This window comes from Xyrauchen texanus, chromosome 3, assembly GCF_025860055.1.
Source record: "Xyrauchen texanus isolate HMW12.3.18 chromosome 3, RBS_HiC_50CHRs, whole genome shotgun sequence".
In the NCBI taxonomy this organism is placed as follows: Eukaryota; Metazoa; Chordata; class Actinopteri; order Cypriniformes; family Catostomidae; genus Xyrauchen; species Xyrauchen texanus.
The window spans coordinates 20136973-20151343 of record NC_068278.1 but is presented as its reverse complement, the minus strand read 5'-3'; the positions used below and the strand labels follow the sequence as shown (position 1 = coordinate 20151343).

The 14371-nt window shown below is 36.4% G+C and overlaps 1 protein-coding gene across 4 annotated transcripts in view; it reads left to right on the top strand.

The window, feature by feature from the left end:
* Nucleotides 1-14371, top strand: part of rasgrf2b (Ras protein-specific guanine nucleotide-releasing factor 2b) — a 119225-nt gene extending 104854 nt beyond the window's left edge. For all 4 annotated transcript variants that reach the window (XM_052103474.1, XM_052103466.1, XM_052103460.1 and 1 more), the window contains 7 exons: nt 6469-6572; nt 6792-6876; nt 8360-8557; nt 8685-8764; nt 8862-8979; nt 9083-9151; nt 12331-14371. In XM_052103474.1, coding sequence (XP_051959434.1) covers nt 6469-6572; nt 6792-6876; nt 8360-8557; nt 8685-8764; nt 8862-8979; nt 9083-9151; nt 12331-12423 — 747 coding nt within the window. In that variant the 3' untranslated portion in view covers nt 12424-14371. The remainder of the gene's footprint in view (nt 1-6468; nt 6573-6791; nt 6877-8359; nt 8558-8684; nt 8765-8861; nt 8980-9082; nt 9152-12330) is intronic.

The following is a 14371-nucleotide window of genomic DNA, read 5'->3' as shown; positions in this document are numbered from 1 at the left end:
CCCTTCTATGCAACCTTAACTTCTTTAGAATGTTGAATATTTGTGACAACTGCGCTAAAAACAATCTAGATGTAAAGCAAAGAATGAAACAGAGTGCAGGTGTCTTTCTTTTTAACTTAACATGGTGTTTAAAAGGTGCCAGTCCTGCTTGAGATGCTGAAGAATACGCTGAAGTTCTTCTTGAAAAACTGACCTGGGTTACAGACCTCTAAATCTTCCTAATAAAACTTATATCATTCTCCCCTGTGAGATGTTTTTTTTTTTTTTTTGCAAAAAAGACAACAACACCAATGCGTTCAATTCTGGTGACACTGAGATAAGCATTTATTTATTTTCTCAAGTATGAGTAGCATTCAAGTAACTATTGGCTAACGCATTTCTTCCAGTAACCGTTTAGACAGACGCATTTTCACGCTAAAAAAAGCAAAATGCCTCATAATGAATAGAGCAGAACGCAGGTGCCTAGAGACACGTTTTTATCAGTTGAAGAAGTTTTTTAACTTGACACAGCCTCTAAAAATGCAGTGCTCCTGACACTGTTTTACTGTGTGAGAAACCGCTCCAAACGATTCAGTGAGAGTGCGCTCCGAATGAATTGTACTGAATCACAAATCAATTCAGACAGTTTTGCAAGCCTGTTTGGCCAATTCACTGAAAACAACCGACTCGAAATAATTATTTATTCACAAATTGGGCATTGCTATTTCTTTTAAACAACCAACAGAAATACGGGACACACTTCACGATTGGTGAAATATTCTGAGAGTAAATGTTTCTCAGGTCAGTCGGAGTGCTCATGTTACGCACAGTGCATACAGCCGTACAGCTGCAGGCACCGCTGCTTGAAAGTACAGAACGGGACATGTCCCAAGTAGGTTAAGAAGAGCAAGAACTTATTATTAAGTGTTTTTGTTTGGCACAACACAAAACTAAGTTTAGTTGTTGACAGTATCTGAGCAACATCATGTGTGGTCATTGGAGTCTCTATATTAGCTATAAATCCCATTAATTTTTCCATAAGGGATTTGATTTTTAAAGATAACTTTTAAACCTTTAAAGACCGACCTACTGTAAGAGCTGAGGTTGTTAATCAATGGCATATGCTAATTATGTTATTTCAACTTCATTAAAAAATCATGTTTAATAGCAAAATTCCTGGTGAAGAACTACACTACCCATGACCTTGAAGGGGGAAATCCACCAATTAGAGAATCACAGCAAACAAACTGGCAAACAATAGGCTTGTTCGAGATGCCAAACACCTCGCCTTGAAAGTAGACAAGAGTAGGCAGCTGCAGTCAGGGGAGGAGTGAAATAAGATTTGACAAGTCGGACAGTTCTCACTTCTCGTAGTGGATCAGACACCTTTGAGATCAAAGGCAGATATTGCGGGATTCACGTTCATACACTGTTGCTTCTTCTTCTTTTATTTTATTGCTGGCGGCTGTGGCTCAGTTGGTAGAGCAGGTTGTCCACTAATTGCAGGGTAAGCGGGTCGATTCCCGGCCCACATGACTCCACATACTGAAGTGTCTTTGGGCAAGACACTGAACCCCAATTTGCTCCCAATGGCAGTCTAGTGCCTTGCATGGCAGCTCTGCTGTCATTGGTGTGTGAGTGTGTGTGTGAATGGGAGAATGAGACACGTTGTAAAGCGCTTTGTCGAACCGCTAAGGTTAAAAGTCACTATATAAGTGCAGACCATTTACCATTGGCTGATCGCAACTTAACAGTGCATTACCACCTCCTGCTGTAATGCGCTGTTGCTTATAAAGTGGATATAATTTAAATTCTGTTTCATTAAAATTAAAATAAATATGGTATATATTTGTATATTTACATAAATATCTACAATATTATATTTCATATATTGACCTCTTTTAAGAAGGATTTTATTTAATCCCCATGGAAAACAAATATACTGTTGCACTCTATAACAGCTTTAAATGAAGCTCATTCAATCAGAATTTAGATTCAGAAATATCCGTTTTAAAATAATAACAGACTGTCTTTTATTTTGAGCTCAATTGTTACATCATGTGAAGTTGTTTTTGCACTGATGCCAGACTTATTATTAATTTGTTTTTGATAATCATCTTTTGATTGGCATCCATCAAGTTCCAAATAAAAATGAGAAAATAATGAAGTGCAATTCATGTATTTAAATCACTGTCACCAAAAGATGCAACTTTCACATGGTTATTATAATATAACCTTTTTTCATTGAATTTCCAGCAAAAATAACTATAAAGTGATATCCAGTTAGCTCGATATCAAATTACTCATACCGCTATATAAGTCACACCGCCCACCCAGAGCTCCCTCACATGTCCATAAATGTCTTATCACATAAAGTCAGATTTCTGTTCCACATCAGCCACCCAAGGTTTCGATCTCAGAAAGAAAGCTGTTTTTTTTTCATGCCTCATGAGGCCGCATCAGGCTTAGGGACTGAATTACATGTTCAAACAGCAAATCTCAGTGAGCAGCAGGACTCTAATTACAACTTCAAACAGCGAGATGGATCGCCTGTTGCAATCCGCCACATGCACACTGAATACACACTAAAGTCAGTGCACACAAAGACACTCTAAAAGGCATATTCACTTCTCGGATGTAACCTCGTATTCTTGTAAAAGATCGTGCTGCTACATTTCAAAGCTTTCTAAGTGGCTAAGTGAGTTTTAGTTTTAGAATGGATAAGAACATCATTGATGAATGAGCACATCTGAAGAAACAAAGAGTGGGCAATGTTTATTGATACTGTTAGAGGTCTCGATACTATATGCAGATTATCACGTCAGCGTCACTTGATCCTCCGCTATTATTCCATATCCTTTTCATGAATATTCCAGAGGACATGAATTAGTCTGAGTGAAATCAGTAGATTCCAATTTTATTAATGCACCATGACATATAGAACGAATACAGATCCATAAATGTGCACACACACACACACACACACACACACACACACACACACACACACACACAGGTGTATGATGCAACATGCTGCTGCCAGTAGCATACTGGGCTCACTAATTACAAACACAGCATGAATTATCTGGGCTGGGCATGCTCAGTTTTGTGAGTGTGTATGTTTGTGATTAGTGATCATAGCCTGGACACACACACACCCATTCCTGGCTTCAGAATTCCTCACCTACTGTGTTAATTGAAAAGTGTCTTTGCCAAAACAAACATAACCAACAGTCACTTATCGCTAATTGCCAGTTTACTTACAGATTTTAATCATTTCATATGTCTACAATTGTAATTTCTCATTTTCAAATCAGCATCAGCATGATATTTTGCACTTTGCCACTTGCAACAGTTGGATGCAGTTTCACATCACGTTACAAGTGTCATTTTTTCAAGAAATGGCACATTTTCACAGTTTATTTGTCAAATATGAAGACTTGTCTCCAAATTTTAGATTCTACTAGACAAGAAAGGTTCATCAAGGCAAATTTTTAATGTTGGCTTCACAAAGCCTTGCCTAAAAGTTTAAAACAATTTATTTAAAGGTTATAACTCTCTTCTTTCAAAAAAGAAACGTCCTCTCGCGTTAAACTGCTTTTATTTTCAGCAAACTTAACATGTGTAAATATTTGTATGAACAGAAAAAATTCAACAATTAAGACAGACTGAACTAGTTTCACAGACATGTGACTAACAGAAATGGAATAACGTGTCCCTGAACAAAGGGGGGGTCAAAAGTAACAGTTAGTATCTGATGTGGCCACCGGATGCATTAAGTACTGCAGTGCATCTCCTCCTAATGGACTACATCAGATTTGCCTGTTCTTGTTGTGAGATGTTACCCCACTCTTCCACCAAGTCACTTGCAAGTTCCTGGACATTTCTGGGGATAATGGCCGTAGCCCTCACTCTCCGATCCAACGGGTACCAGACATGCTCAATGGGATTGAGATCCGAGCTCTTCGCTGGTCATGGTAGAACACTGACATTCCTGTCTTGCAGGAAATCATGCACAGAACGAGCAGTATGGCTGGTTGCATTGTCATGCTGAAGGGTCATCTCAGGATGAGCCTGCAGGAAGGGTACCACATGAGGGAGGAGAATGTCTTGCCTGTAACGCACAGCGTTGAGAGTCCGATGATGCTGTGACACACTGCCCCAGACCATGACGGACCCTCCACCTCCAAATCTATCCAATCCAGAGTACAGGCCTCGGCATAACGCTCATTCCTTCAACGATAAACGCAAGTCTATCCATCACCCCTGGTGAGACAAACTTGCAACTCGTCAGTGAAGAGCACTTTTTGCCAGTCCTTTCTAGTCCAGCGAAGGTGGGTTTGTGCCAATAGGCGACATTGTTGCCGGTGATGTCTGGTAAGGACCTGCCTTACAACAGGCCTACAAGCCCTTAGTCCAGCCTCTCTCAGCCTATTGCAGACAGTCCGAGCACTGATGGAGGGATTGTGCATTCCTGGTGTAACTCAGGCAGTTGTTGTTGCCATCCTGTACCTGTCCCACAGGTGTGATATTCGGAAGTACTGATCCTGTGCAGGTGTTGTTACACGTGTTCTGCCACTGCAAGATCGATCAGCTGTCCTTCCTGTCTCCCTGTAGCACTGTCTTAAGTGTCTAACAGTACAGACATTGCAATTTATGGCCCTGGCCACATCTGCAGTCCTCATGTCTCCATGTGTTTTTCAGAGTCAGTAGAAAAGTCTCTTTAGTGTCCTAATTTTTATAACTGTGACCATAATTGCCTAACGTCTGTAAGCTGTTTGTGTCTTAACCACCGTTCCACAGGTGCATGTTCATTAATTGTTTATGGTTCATTCAAAAAGCATGGAAAACATTGTTTAAACCCTTCACAATAAAGATCTGTAAAGTTATTTGGATTTGTACAAACTTATCTTTAAAATACATGTTTATGTTTCTTTTTTTTTTTTTTCCTTTCTTTTTTGGCTGAGTTTATAAGCTTTTAATACTTGTGCAGTTTAAAAAGAGGTTTTAAGTTTTAATGAATCTCTGCCTTGCTGGGTTAAAAAAAATATTTTTTAAAAAATGTGTTGTCCTAACTTTTTAAACTGTTGTAAAACGTAATTCTGGTTCTGTTCACTAGACCTCACTATGAAAAGTCTCATTTTATTCCACTAGGTGGCAGAAAGCACTAGAAAAAATATTTTTGTTATCACATTCATCACAATATACAGATCTGAAATGTAGGTTTCGCTCTAATGCATTTTAGCCCTCACAGATGTGCTCGTCCATAGACATTCTGTTTATTCTAGCCAGTTTCTGTTAAAAGCACCACCCTTGCTTCATTGTATATCTCGGCCTCTGAGTGGACTAGAAGCTCAATCTATGTGTCATTAGAAATCCACTGAGATCCTCCCCTTTGAGAAGATATTGATTTATCATCATTATTCGAAAATATATTTTCTGATGATTTGTTTTGCATGCATTTCCTTCTGGGTGGCATATTTTGCTCTGGACATCTAAGATATAACGTTGGATTATTCAGCCAATCAAGCTCACAGACAAGTCATTAGCAAATTTTTTTGAGAACTTCCTGAGGTAAAAACAAAAAATACATGTTTGTATTTGATGACTTACAGAAAATGTGTTTCACTTTGTGATTCTTTTGAAATCGTTCAAACTGTGGTATTAAGGCAACAAAATTGATGGAATGCACACTCACATTCCTGAGAGTGAGAGCTTTAATTTGATGTATGACTTGTCCATTTATGTGCTACGTATTTTATATAGGTAAATATTTCTACCCCATTACCTCTGTGGGGCGCTAATTTTCAACATGAATGTTTTGAGGCCATATTTTGTTATTTTAAGTAAGATAAATGCAGAAGTGATGTTTATCTCTGAAAAGTTCAGATTCTAAGCTTTCAAATTATACATAATATGAGGTATAATATGACTTCTGTATTTGGAGATTCTGAGTATTCCGAATCTCCGGAGTATTCGGAGAAAAGTGTAAACTTTTTTTGCGATATAGCTCCCCCATTCAGGTCTATAGAGTTTAAGAGGTTAATGTAGTCAGGTTGATTCAAACATGTAAAATAATATTTTTGACTTGAATCAAACCAGTTTTTTTAGATGTTGCCACATGAAAACACATTTGGGTGTTCTGGATGGTTGCTAGGGTCTTGTTAGATGGTTGCAATGAAGTCCTGGGTGGTTGCTAGGGTCTTTTCGGTGGTTCCTAGACAGAAAAAGTTTGGGTAGGGGTTTAATCTAGGAGGAATTAGTGCCAGAAGGGGGGTTTTGGAAATTGTTATGGAGTTTGAGTAAACACTAACCCAATTTTGTTCAGTAATAGTATTTTTGCATTTTAAGCCAACATAAAAAAGATGACATAATGTTTTTGTTATATACTATGTAGATATGCAGTATTTATAATACCACAAACAGTTTTTGTTTGTTTCCAGTGCTATTTTGACAGTACATATCTGTTTGTGTGTTTTTGTCCCCCAGGCTGAATGCCCAAAGACTGAGTGTTTCGAATCTCTGTCAGCGATGGAGATAGCTGAGCAAATCACTCTTCTTGATCACATCGTCTTCAGGAGTATCCTATATGAGTGAGTAGAGCATCAACACAACAAAAAGATATGCACACCTCAATACTCTAATACCAACAGAGAATAATACATGAACAAGACTCTGTATCAGCTTTATGGAAACATTTTGATTATGGGCTTCAAATGTTCCTCTTCCTAATGAAAAGCTTGTGTTCATGAGAGAAGAAGTCCATTCAGACACAGATCTATCAGAATACACTGTCTGTGTTCTTGCTGCAGGGAGTTCCTGGGCCAAGGATGGATGAAGACAGACAAGACAGAGAGAACTCCATACATCATGAAGACAAGTCAGCACTTCAATGATGTGAGTATGGAAATGTCTGTATTTTCTCATAATTATATTGAGTTTATACTGTAGATGGTTATTACTTAGCTCACATGGAATACTTGATTTGGATTGGTCATCTGCAGCATTACAAGGTCAAATATTTTTGTATAATGACAGCTAAACTGTATATTTCACTGTTGTCCCTGGCAACCGGTTTCCTACAATGTGCTAGATTCATGTCCATGATAGCACTTTGTGGTTTCTGTCTTCTCACAAAACAAAATTCTTTCAACTCAAATCAATATTTAATGTCCATTAATTTACTTATTTGGTAAGTAGCATGTAATAAGCAGCATAACATACAGTAAATCAGACATTATTGTTAACCCTTAAATGCATGGGAATTTCACCAAACACTCTTACATTTTCTGGTCTTTAGAGACATGGCATGTATACCTTTCACAAATGGATCTACAAAATGCCCAGATAGTGTCAAATGTTCTAAATATTTTCAAGACAATTAGAAAATAAAAGCATAAAATATATTTTGTGACAATGCCACAAATCTATTACAGGATTCCTTAATTTCACACTGAAATTTCATGAGATGCAACTGCCTGTCAAACACATATTGAGCTACACATAACACATAAGATACACATAAGCTAAAAATAAGATGAACATAAGCTACACATAACTAAATAATTTTCTCAGGCACGTATTGAGCCTAATAGATAGACAACTATCTATTTTAATAAACAACTTAGTACACCTAAATGACAATAGTGATATCCTACTGTTCATGTGTTGTACTTGTTATAGTTTACTTCCATGTTGTTGTTGTTTTTTATTATCAAATATCAATGTCAAAAGTAAATCAAGTCAATCACTGAAACAACAGCGTCACCTTGAGTAACAGATAGCATGTATAATATGCATGTGTACACAAATATGGGATACAGATCATTCACCACTGTTGCACAGAAAATCAAAATGATATAGTATTTATATGTATGAATATAGTACTCATTTCTCTTGTAATAAAAAAATAAATAGATATCATGTGATTGTAAACTTATAAAAATATATAATTTATGGAAGACTGAGGATCACATGATATCTAAAGAGCAGAACTCTTAAAGGGCAGAACTCCAAAGAATGAATGAAGTACATGGGGTGGAATGAGGTCCTGGGTCACTAAAGACCTGATGTATGCGTTTAAGGGTTATATAAAACATCAGGATTATACAAAGCCTGATTCAAATCGTGATAAGCCTGTCGGGATTTATTTTGCGATAATGACCAGCTCATTGTACATCATCTGAAGCTATTTAAATAGCATTATTCTAATTCTTTTGTAATTATAATAATATCTAATGTTATAATAATTAGTATACTTGCAGTTTTTATGTCAATGCATTAATAGAAAAACTGTAATTTTTCAAATGAATTTATCATACTGCGGGACTACTTACGTGCATTTAATTTAATTGCAATATATTTATCTTTCTCTTTATAGATGAGTAATCTAGTGGCCTCACAGATCATGAGCCACACAGATGTAGGCTCAAGAGCCAGTTCCATTGAAAAATGGGTAGCAGTGGCGGATATTTGCCGCTGTCTCAACAATTACAATGGAGTTTTAGAGATCACATCTGCCCTGAACCGGAGCGCCATCTACAGGCTAAAGAAGACCTGGGCTAAAGTGTGCAAACAGGTGAGAGTCTGGGGATGAATACTTTACTGTAATTTTTTGTGTTCAGTAGATTGTGCCAGGGTGGTATTGGTATAAGTCATGTATTTTATTTTTTATTTTTTCACCACTGTTGTGCCTCTCCAAACAGACTAAAGCACTAATGGACAAACTTCAAAAGACAGTGTCCTCAGAGGGAAGATTTAAAAACCTGAGGGAAACTCTGAAAAAGTTAGTCACTTTTAAAAAGCTTTCATTATTAATCATTTTCTACATTGTTTTATATTTTATGACTTGTATTTGACCTAATTTCTCTTATTTTCTGCAGCTGTAATCCACCCTGTGTTCCATATCTGGGTATGTACTTGACGGACCTAGCATTTATCGAAGAGGGAACTCCCAACTTCACAGAGGAAGGTCTGGTCAACTTCTCAAAGATGAGAATGGTAAGAAGCAATATTATACCATGGATAAATTTAAATGAAATCTTTAAATGGATTAATTAACTTTTAGATAATTTAGACAACTCTTGTTAATATCATTCCACAGATATCTCATATAATTCGAGAGATTCGACAGTTCCAGCAAACTCCCTACAGAATTGAGCACCAGCCAAAGGTTAGGCAAATATTTCATGTTGAAAATAAGCCAACTGGGCACCTCCATCCATCTTTGTTGCTTCAGTAATATTACCTACATTACCATATTACATTTGATTGATGTCAGCAGCAGGGATATCATGCAGACATTGTTATGGTTTGGAACAAAACACTTGTTTAGTCTCATAAATATTTTTTTTATGTGATCAGTGCTCATAAATTACTTGGTTACATACACATCTGCTCTAATAGCTGTTTAATTTACACAATAGTTATGTTTATTTATCAGGGCTGATTAAGGTATTATGGCCCCCCTGACTGTAAATTGCTCTGGGCCCCTTTCCTATTAAAAAATACTGTTTAAAATTTGTCGTGGTGTCCATTTGGACCTGCGGGCCCTCAGAATTGTTACCACCTTTCACCCCACTAACTACGGCCCTGTTATTTAAACATCTACTACAAACATATAGATTTTTACATATTTTCTCCTTCATATGCATGCTATTCAGGCCCGGCTTCTGACAACTATGCTAGGGTGGGCTGAGGGATATCATAGGTTAGCATTTGGGATGGGGGAGGGGTTACTAAGACTACTAATTTAATGTCTTTAATTGGCATAATATGGTGCAATTGTCAAGATGATAAGACCATTTTACACTTTTTCCCCATATTATTATTTTTTTAAATAAATAGACTGATAAACATTGTATATACGCACTTAATTTGTTTCCTAATTTTAACCACTAATATTCTAAACATAACTAATATTAGCATTATATTAATTTATTTTCTCTTAATTTCATGTACAGCTGCTTTGAAAAAATGGCTGTTGTGAAAAGTGCTACACAAATAAATTTGACTTGACTCATAAGATTGTAGTAATAGAGGTCGTATACTACCTCCTTTATTAAGAAACATAAAAAAATGCAATTCACTTTTAGATCAATTGGAATTACAGCCTTAAAGTAAATTACAAAGACAAATTAGAGTCCCCACGAATGCAAGGATGAAGTGGAGAGAAATCATATCAAGGAGGAAAATAACGATGAAGGAAAAATATTAGATGGAGAGATCAATAACATATAAGATTAAGATCCTAATATTTGACTCAGATGGGAACTACATAAAGAAGTAATTATACACTACTAAATGATGGCAATTCTTTCTGTTTGACAGAAATGTATTAAGCACTGATATTATCCTACAAAGGCAAAATGCAGAATTGAGTTCTGACTGAAACAGGTCTATTATTATTGCTATTTGATGTGTTTTTGTATTCTGGATGTGTTCTTGTAATTTTTTTACATGTAATTGAACACTTCTCTTGTCATTTCTCTTTTATCTTGCCATAATTATGTACTCAGTAGTTCACATAAAAAAACTTCATGTTGTTCTAAAACCTTAAGTCTTTCTTTCTTTTGTGTACACAAAATGAAATGCTAGAATGTTGACCTCAGTCACCATTCACTTTCAATGCATATTCTTTCAATACAGTGATGGTGAATGAGACAGTAATACCCTAACATTGTACCTTACATCTCCTTCTGTGTTCCAAAAAAGAAAAAAAGTCATACAGGTTTAATACAACATGAGGGTGAGTAAATTACGACAGTAGCGTAGCCATGAGTGTGCCAGGATGTGCAAATTCCACCCAACATGTAATGTACAAATATAAATGATAAATCTATATTTATTTATTGATGCAGAATATATATACCATAATATTACCAAATTTAATAGTGGATTTTAATGTCTATTAAAATACCCAATGTGTTACAGAATCCGTCTCAGTATACATGTGAGCTCTTGCAACAGTTGCGGAGCGCGTGAGTCTGAGGAAAGTGCTCACTTTAAATTAAGAACATCTTTGTTCATGAGTTTGGATTTGTGTGTTATTTTTTTGAAAAGGCGTGCATCCATTTGAGCAAAAAAAGTTATTCGTTGTTCTTTTCTTCACCACTATAGGCGATATTTTTTTCAACCAGATATTTTTCCTAAAAATGTATGACCACATATGTGGACAGTGGGACTAATTTGTGAAATTTTAAATACTACTGTACAAAGCATGTAGGGTTATTCATTTGAGAAGTTTTTGAGAAGGTACATTACATCAGAAATTAGCATAAATAAGTAGTGGCCATCATCATCCAATCACTGCCAACCATGTTAAAATAAAATGTTGCATGAAAAGTTCAGAATCTATGTATTGATTTCCATTGTACCATGTCTGCCAAACATTTTCAATGGTCCGAACATCATCTGCAGTCTGAAACTGAACTTTTGACCGGATGTGAGGAGTGAATGTTCTTGGCTGCGTAGGAAAGCTATAGGATGCTCCCTTGCTCCCCTGCTCCCTAATTAGGGAATTACTTAACTGAGTCTGTACTGGTCTCAGAAAAGTTTGAAATGCAACTTTTTTCACCCTCTGTATAAAGTCTTTGAAAGCAATTTTTACAGATTTTGGATGCATTGATTCTCAATGTGATAATGCACTGTGAATATATGATATTTTCAGGAAAAGTAGCCTATAGTCCACATACGTGGTCATTGTAGTTAACAGCCTGTAGTTTCGTGATAAATCACAGAGATTTTTAAAATGGAATATAGGATGAAACTAGAGACTCATCTTTTTTTATGTTTTAATGTAAAACTTAATGAGGTTTCTTACCAGATGTAGTTTTGATGCCGTTCTCCCAAAGACAGTCGTGCCATGTTGTTTTGTCACATGACTGCGTTGAAAGTTAGACACTTTAATGACAGCCTAGAGTCTCCTGAACTGAGATCAGTCCGTTTACATGAAATAGCATTATGCATAGCTTATAGCGAAGCCAAAACGTTATGTCCACGCAGATCGTGCCACACACACCCCCCACACCCAAAAATCAAAACAAATAAGTACATATATTTGGATACATTAACAGGCCTACATAATCCACTGATTAAAGTGCCATTTATTTGTTAAGTCAGTGTAATGTAACACATGGCTAAAAAAAAATATTTTAAAGCTACAAAGAAATGTATGCAATGGTTGTCAATGGAACATGTACATGTCAATTTATTGAGCCTCACTTCTTGCGCCCTGTTTTTGCGTGGCACACCCAGATTCTCATTTCTGGCTACACTATTGAATTTCGACAGAATTATTATTTTGGGGAACCTACCACTTTAATGCTTCTTTTCTCACCTTTTCGTGTCCAGGTCACACAGTACCTTCTGGATAAGACCTTGATTATGGATGAAGACGCACTGTATGACTTATCTCTGAAGATTGAGCCCAGACTTCCTGCATGAACTTTAACCTCGGTACCTGGCAGCTTTCATCTAGATATGCTTCTCACTCTTGGGATGTAATGAAGGCATGAAGTATGCCTAAGGTTTTAGAAAGATACACTTGGGAGAGAGGGTTTGAAAGTTTCTGGGTTTGGAGGAGAAGATGCTCACCACTACAGTGTCACCTGAGGGGTGACTTGAAGAGTTCAATCATGGGAAAGAGGGATGAAAATTGTCCACTGACAAAGGTCAGGGGTCATGAGAGAGTTCCAGGGTCTAGAAGATGAATATGCCTTCAGACTTAATTGTAAAGAGAGTGGATGAGTATAAAGAAGAAAATGTTAAAGAAGATATGTAGCATGTACAGAAGTAGAACTATATGTTGTGTATTGTGGCCCTCAGGCCTGTGGCACATCCCCTCATTGGTAATGGTAGTGACTTTGTGCATGAGCTAGACTGTGAGTTAACTGTGTGCTTTGCCTCAACTTTACGCTCCACGTGCTATCCCATCTGCCAACTGCTGGCTACATGAAACCAAAATATCACATGACAATTATGATAGATATGTCGGTCTTCTCTAATTGATAGAGAAGCTTTCTAAAATATAATTAAATTGTAGATGCTATTTATTTTTCTTATTGCCCCCAAAGCTATGTGAGCTTTATACAAAATGTATGATAAATACAAATCATTTTCTTCAATGTGCCTTTTCACATTCACTAATACATTAGTAAATGAAAATGCCTAGTAAATGTCTCAACAATGGTTGAAAGTTTTATGTTTTGCAATATTATTGGCCTCTGTAGCAAGGTGATGACCGGAAGGAGAAATAACAAATTAATGTATACATTTTCATTTTCTTTTCGAAATAAATGTAATTCTAAGACCTCTTATTTTAAATGCACAGCATGTATTTATGATCTTTTCCTGATCTTATTTTTCAGTTGAGGCTTTACTGCCCCCTATTGGAGGAAATGCTCCTTATTGTTGAATGATTCTCATCTGAATTACTGGAACCCAATTCTGACTCTTGAGTTTTAAAATAATCAATATTTTCCTGCTTTCTAAATGTAATTGCCCAACTGGTCAGCTAACGAGAAAAGAGGGGCTCTCCATTATTTGCATGAAACATACAGTGATCGCATGTTGGAAAATGCATTGCAAGACATGTTTTGTGGTTGTGTCATTCAGCTGCTGTGTAGCCTCTTTTAAACTCTCTAGAAACCTCAAGCGAAATAGATAGATTAATATATTTACATTTTCATCTGACTGCACGTCGTCATCTAAATACTTTGATCATAAGAGCTGGAGATTTCATATGCATAGATTGGCAGGGAACTGTCAAACTGGCCATAAATATATATCTACCACTGTGCTGTATGAAGACAAGGTTGTTTTCGTCTGATCTATCCTTTCCTCAAAGTTGGACCGATTTCTATTCTTTATGTTTGAATGTGTGAAACGCATGGAAGCATAGGTGTGAATGTGATGTCAAAAAAAAGAGTTACACTCTCATCTATGTAGCGTTGTTATCTTTGAAACAAGTGTGAATCAGTAGTATTTATTTCCTGGCATATTTATTTTAATCTTTTGTATATAGCGTGTCAATATGGGTTTATTATATAATGTGATTTCTTTCTCTTTTTTTCCTGCCACCATGTAAGAATTTAATTTCTGCAAGCACTCGTAGTAAATTTGTTACATTTTGCTAAATGTGTTAAGAAAAATGTAGCATAACTGATTAATTTACAATCCTTTGTCCTTTTTGTGATGTGAACACAGCATTATTGCTTTGGTATGTTGCATGTCTTTGCATGTCCAGGTTGGATTCCTTTTGTGAAATCTGCTTTTTGTACATTTCTGTATGATAGTATCTGACCTCTTCCTCTTTATTTTTGCTCACAGATTCTCTTGGAGAATGTACAGCTTCAATACTTTAAGTCCACGCTTTCATTTCAAATAAACAAAC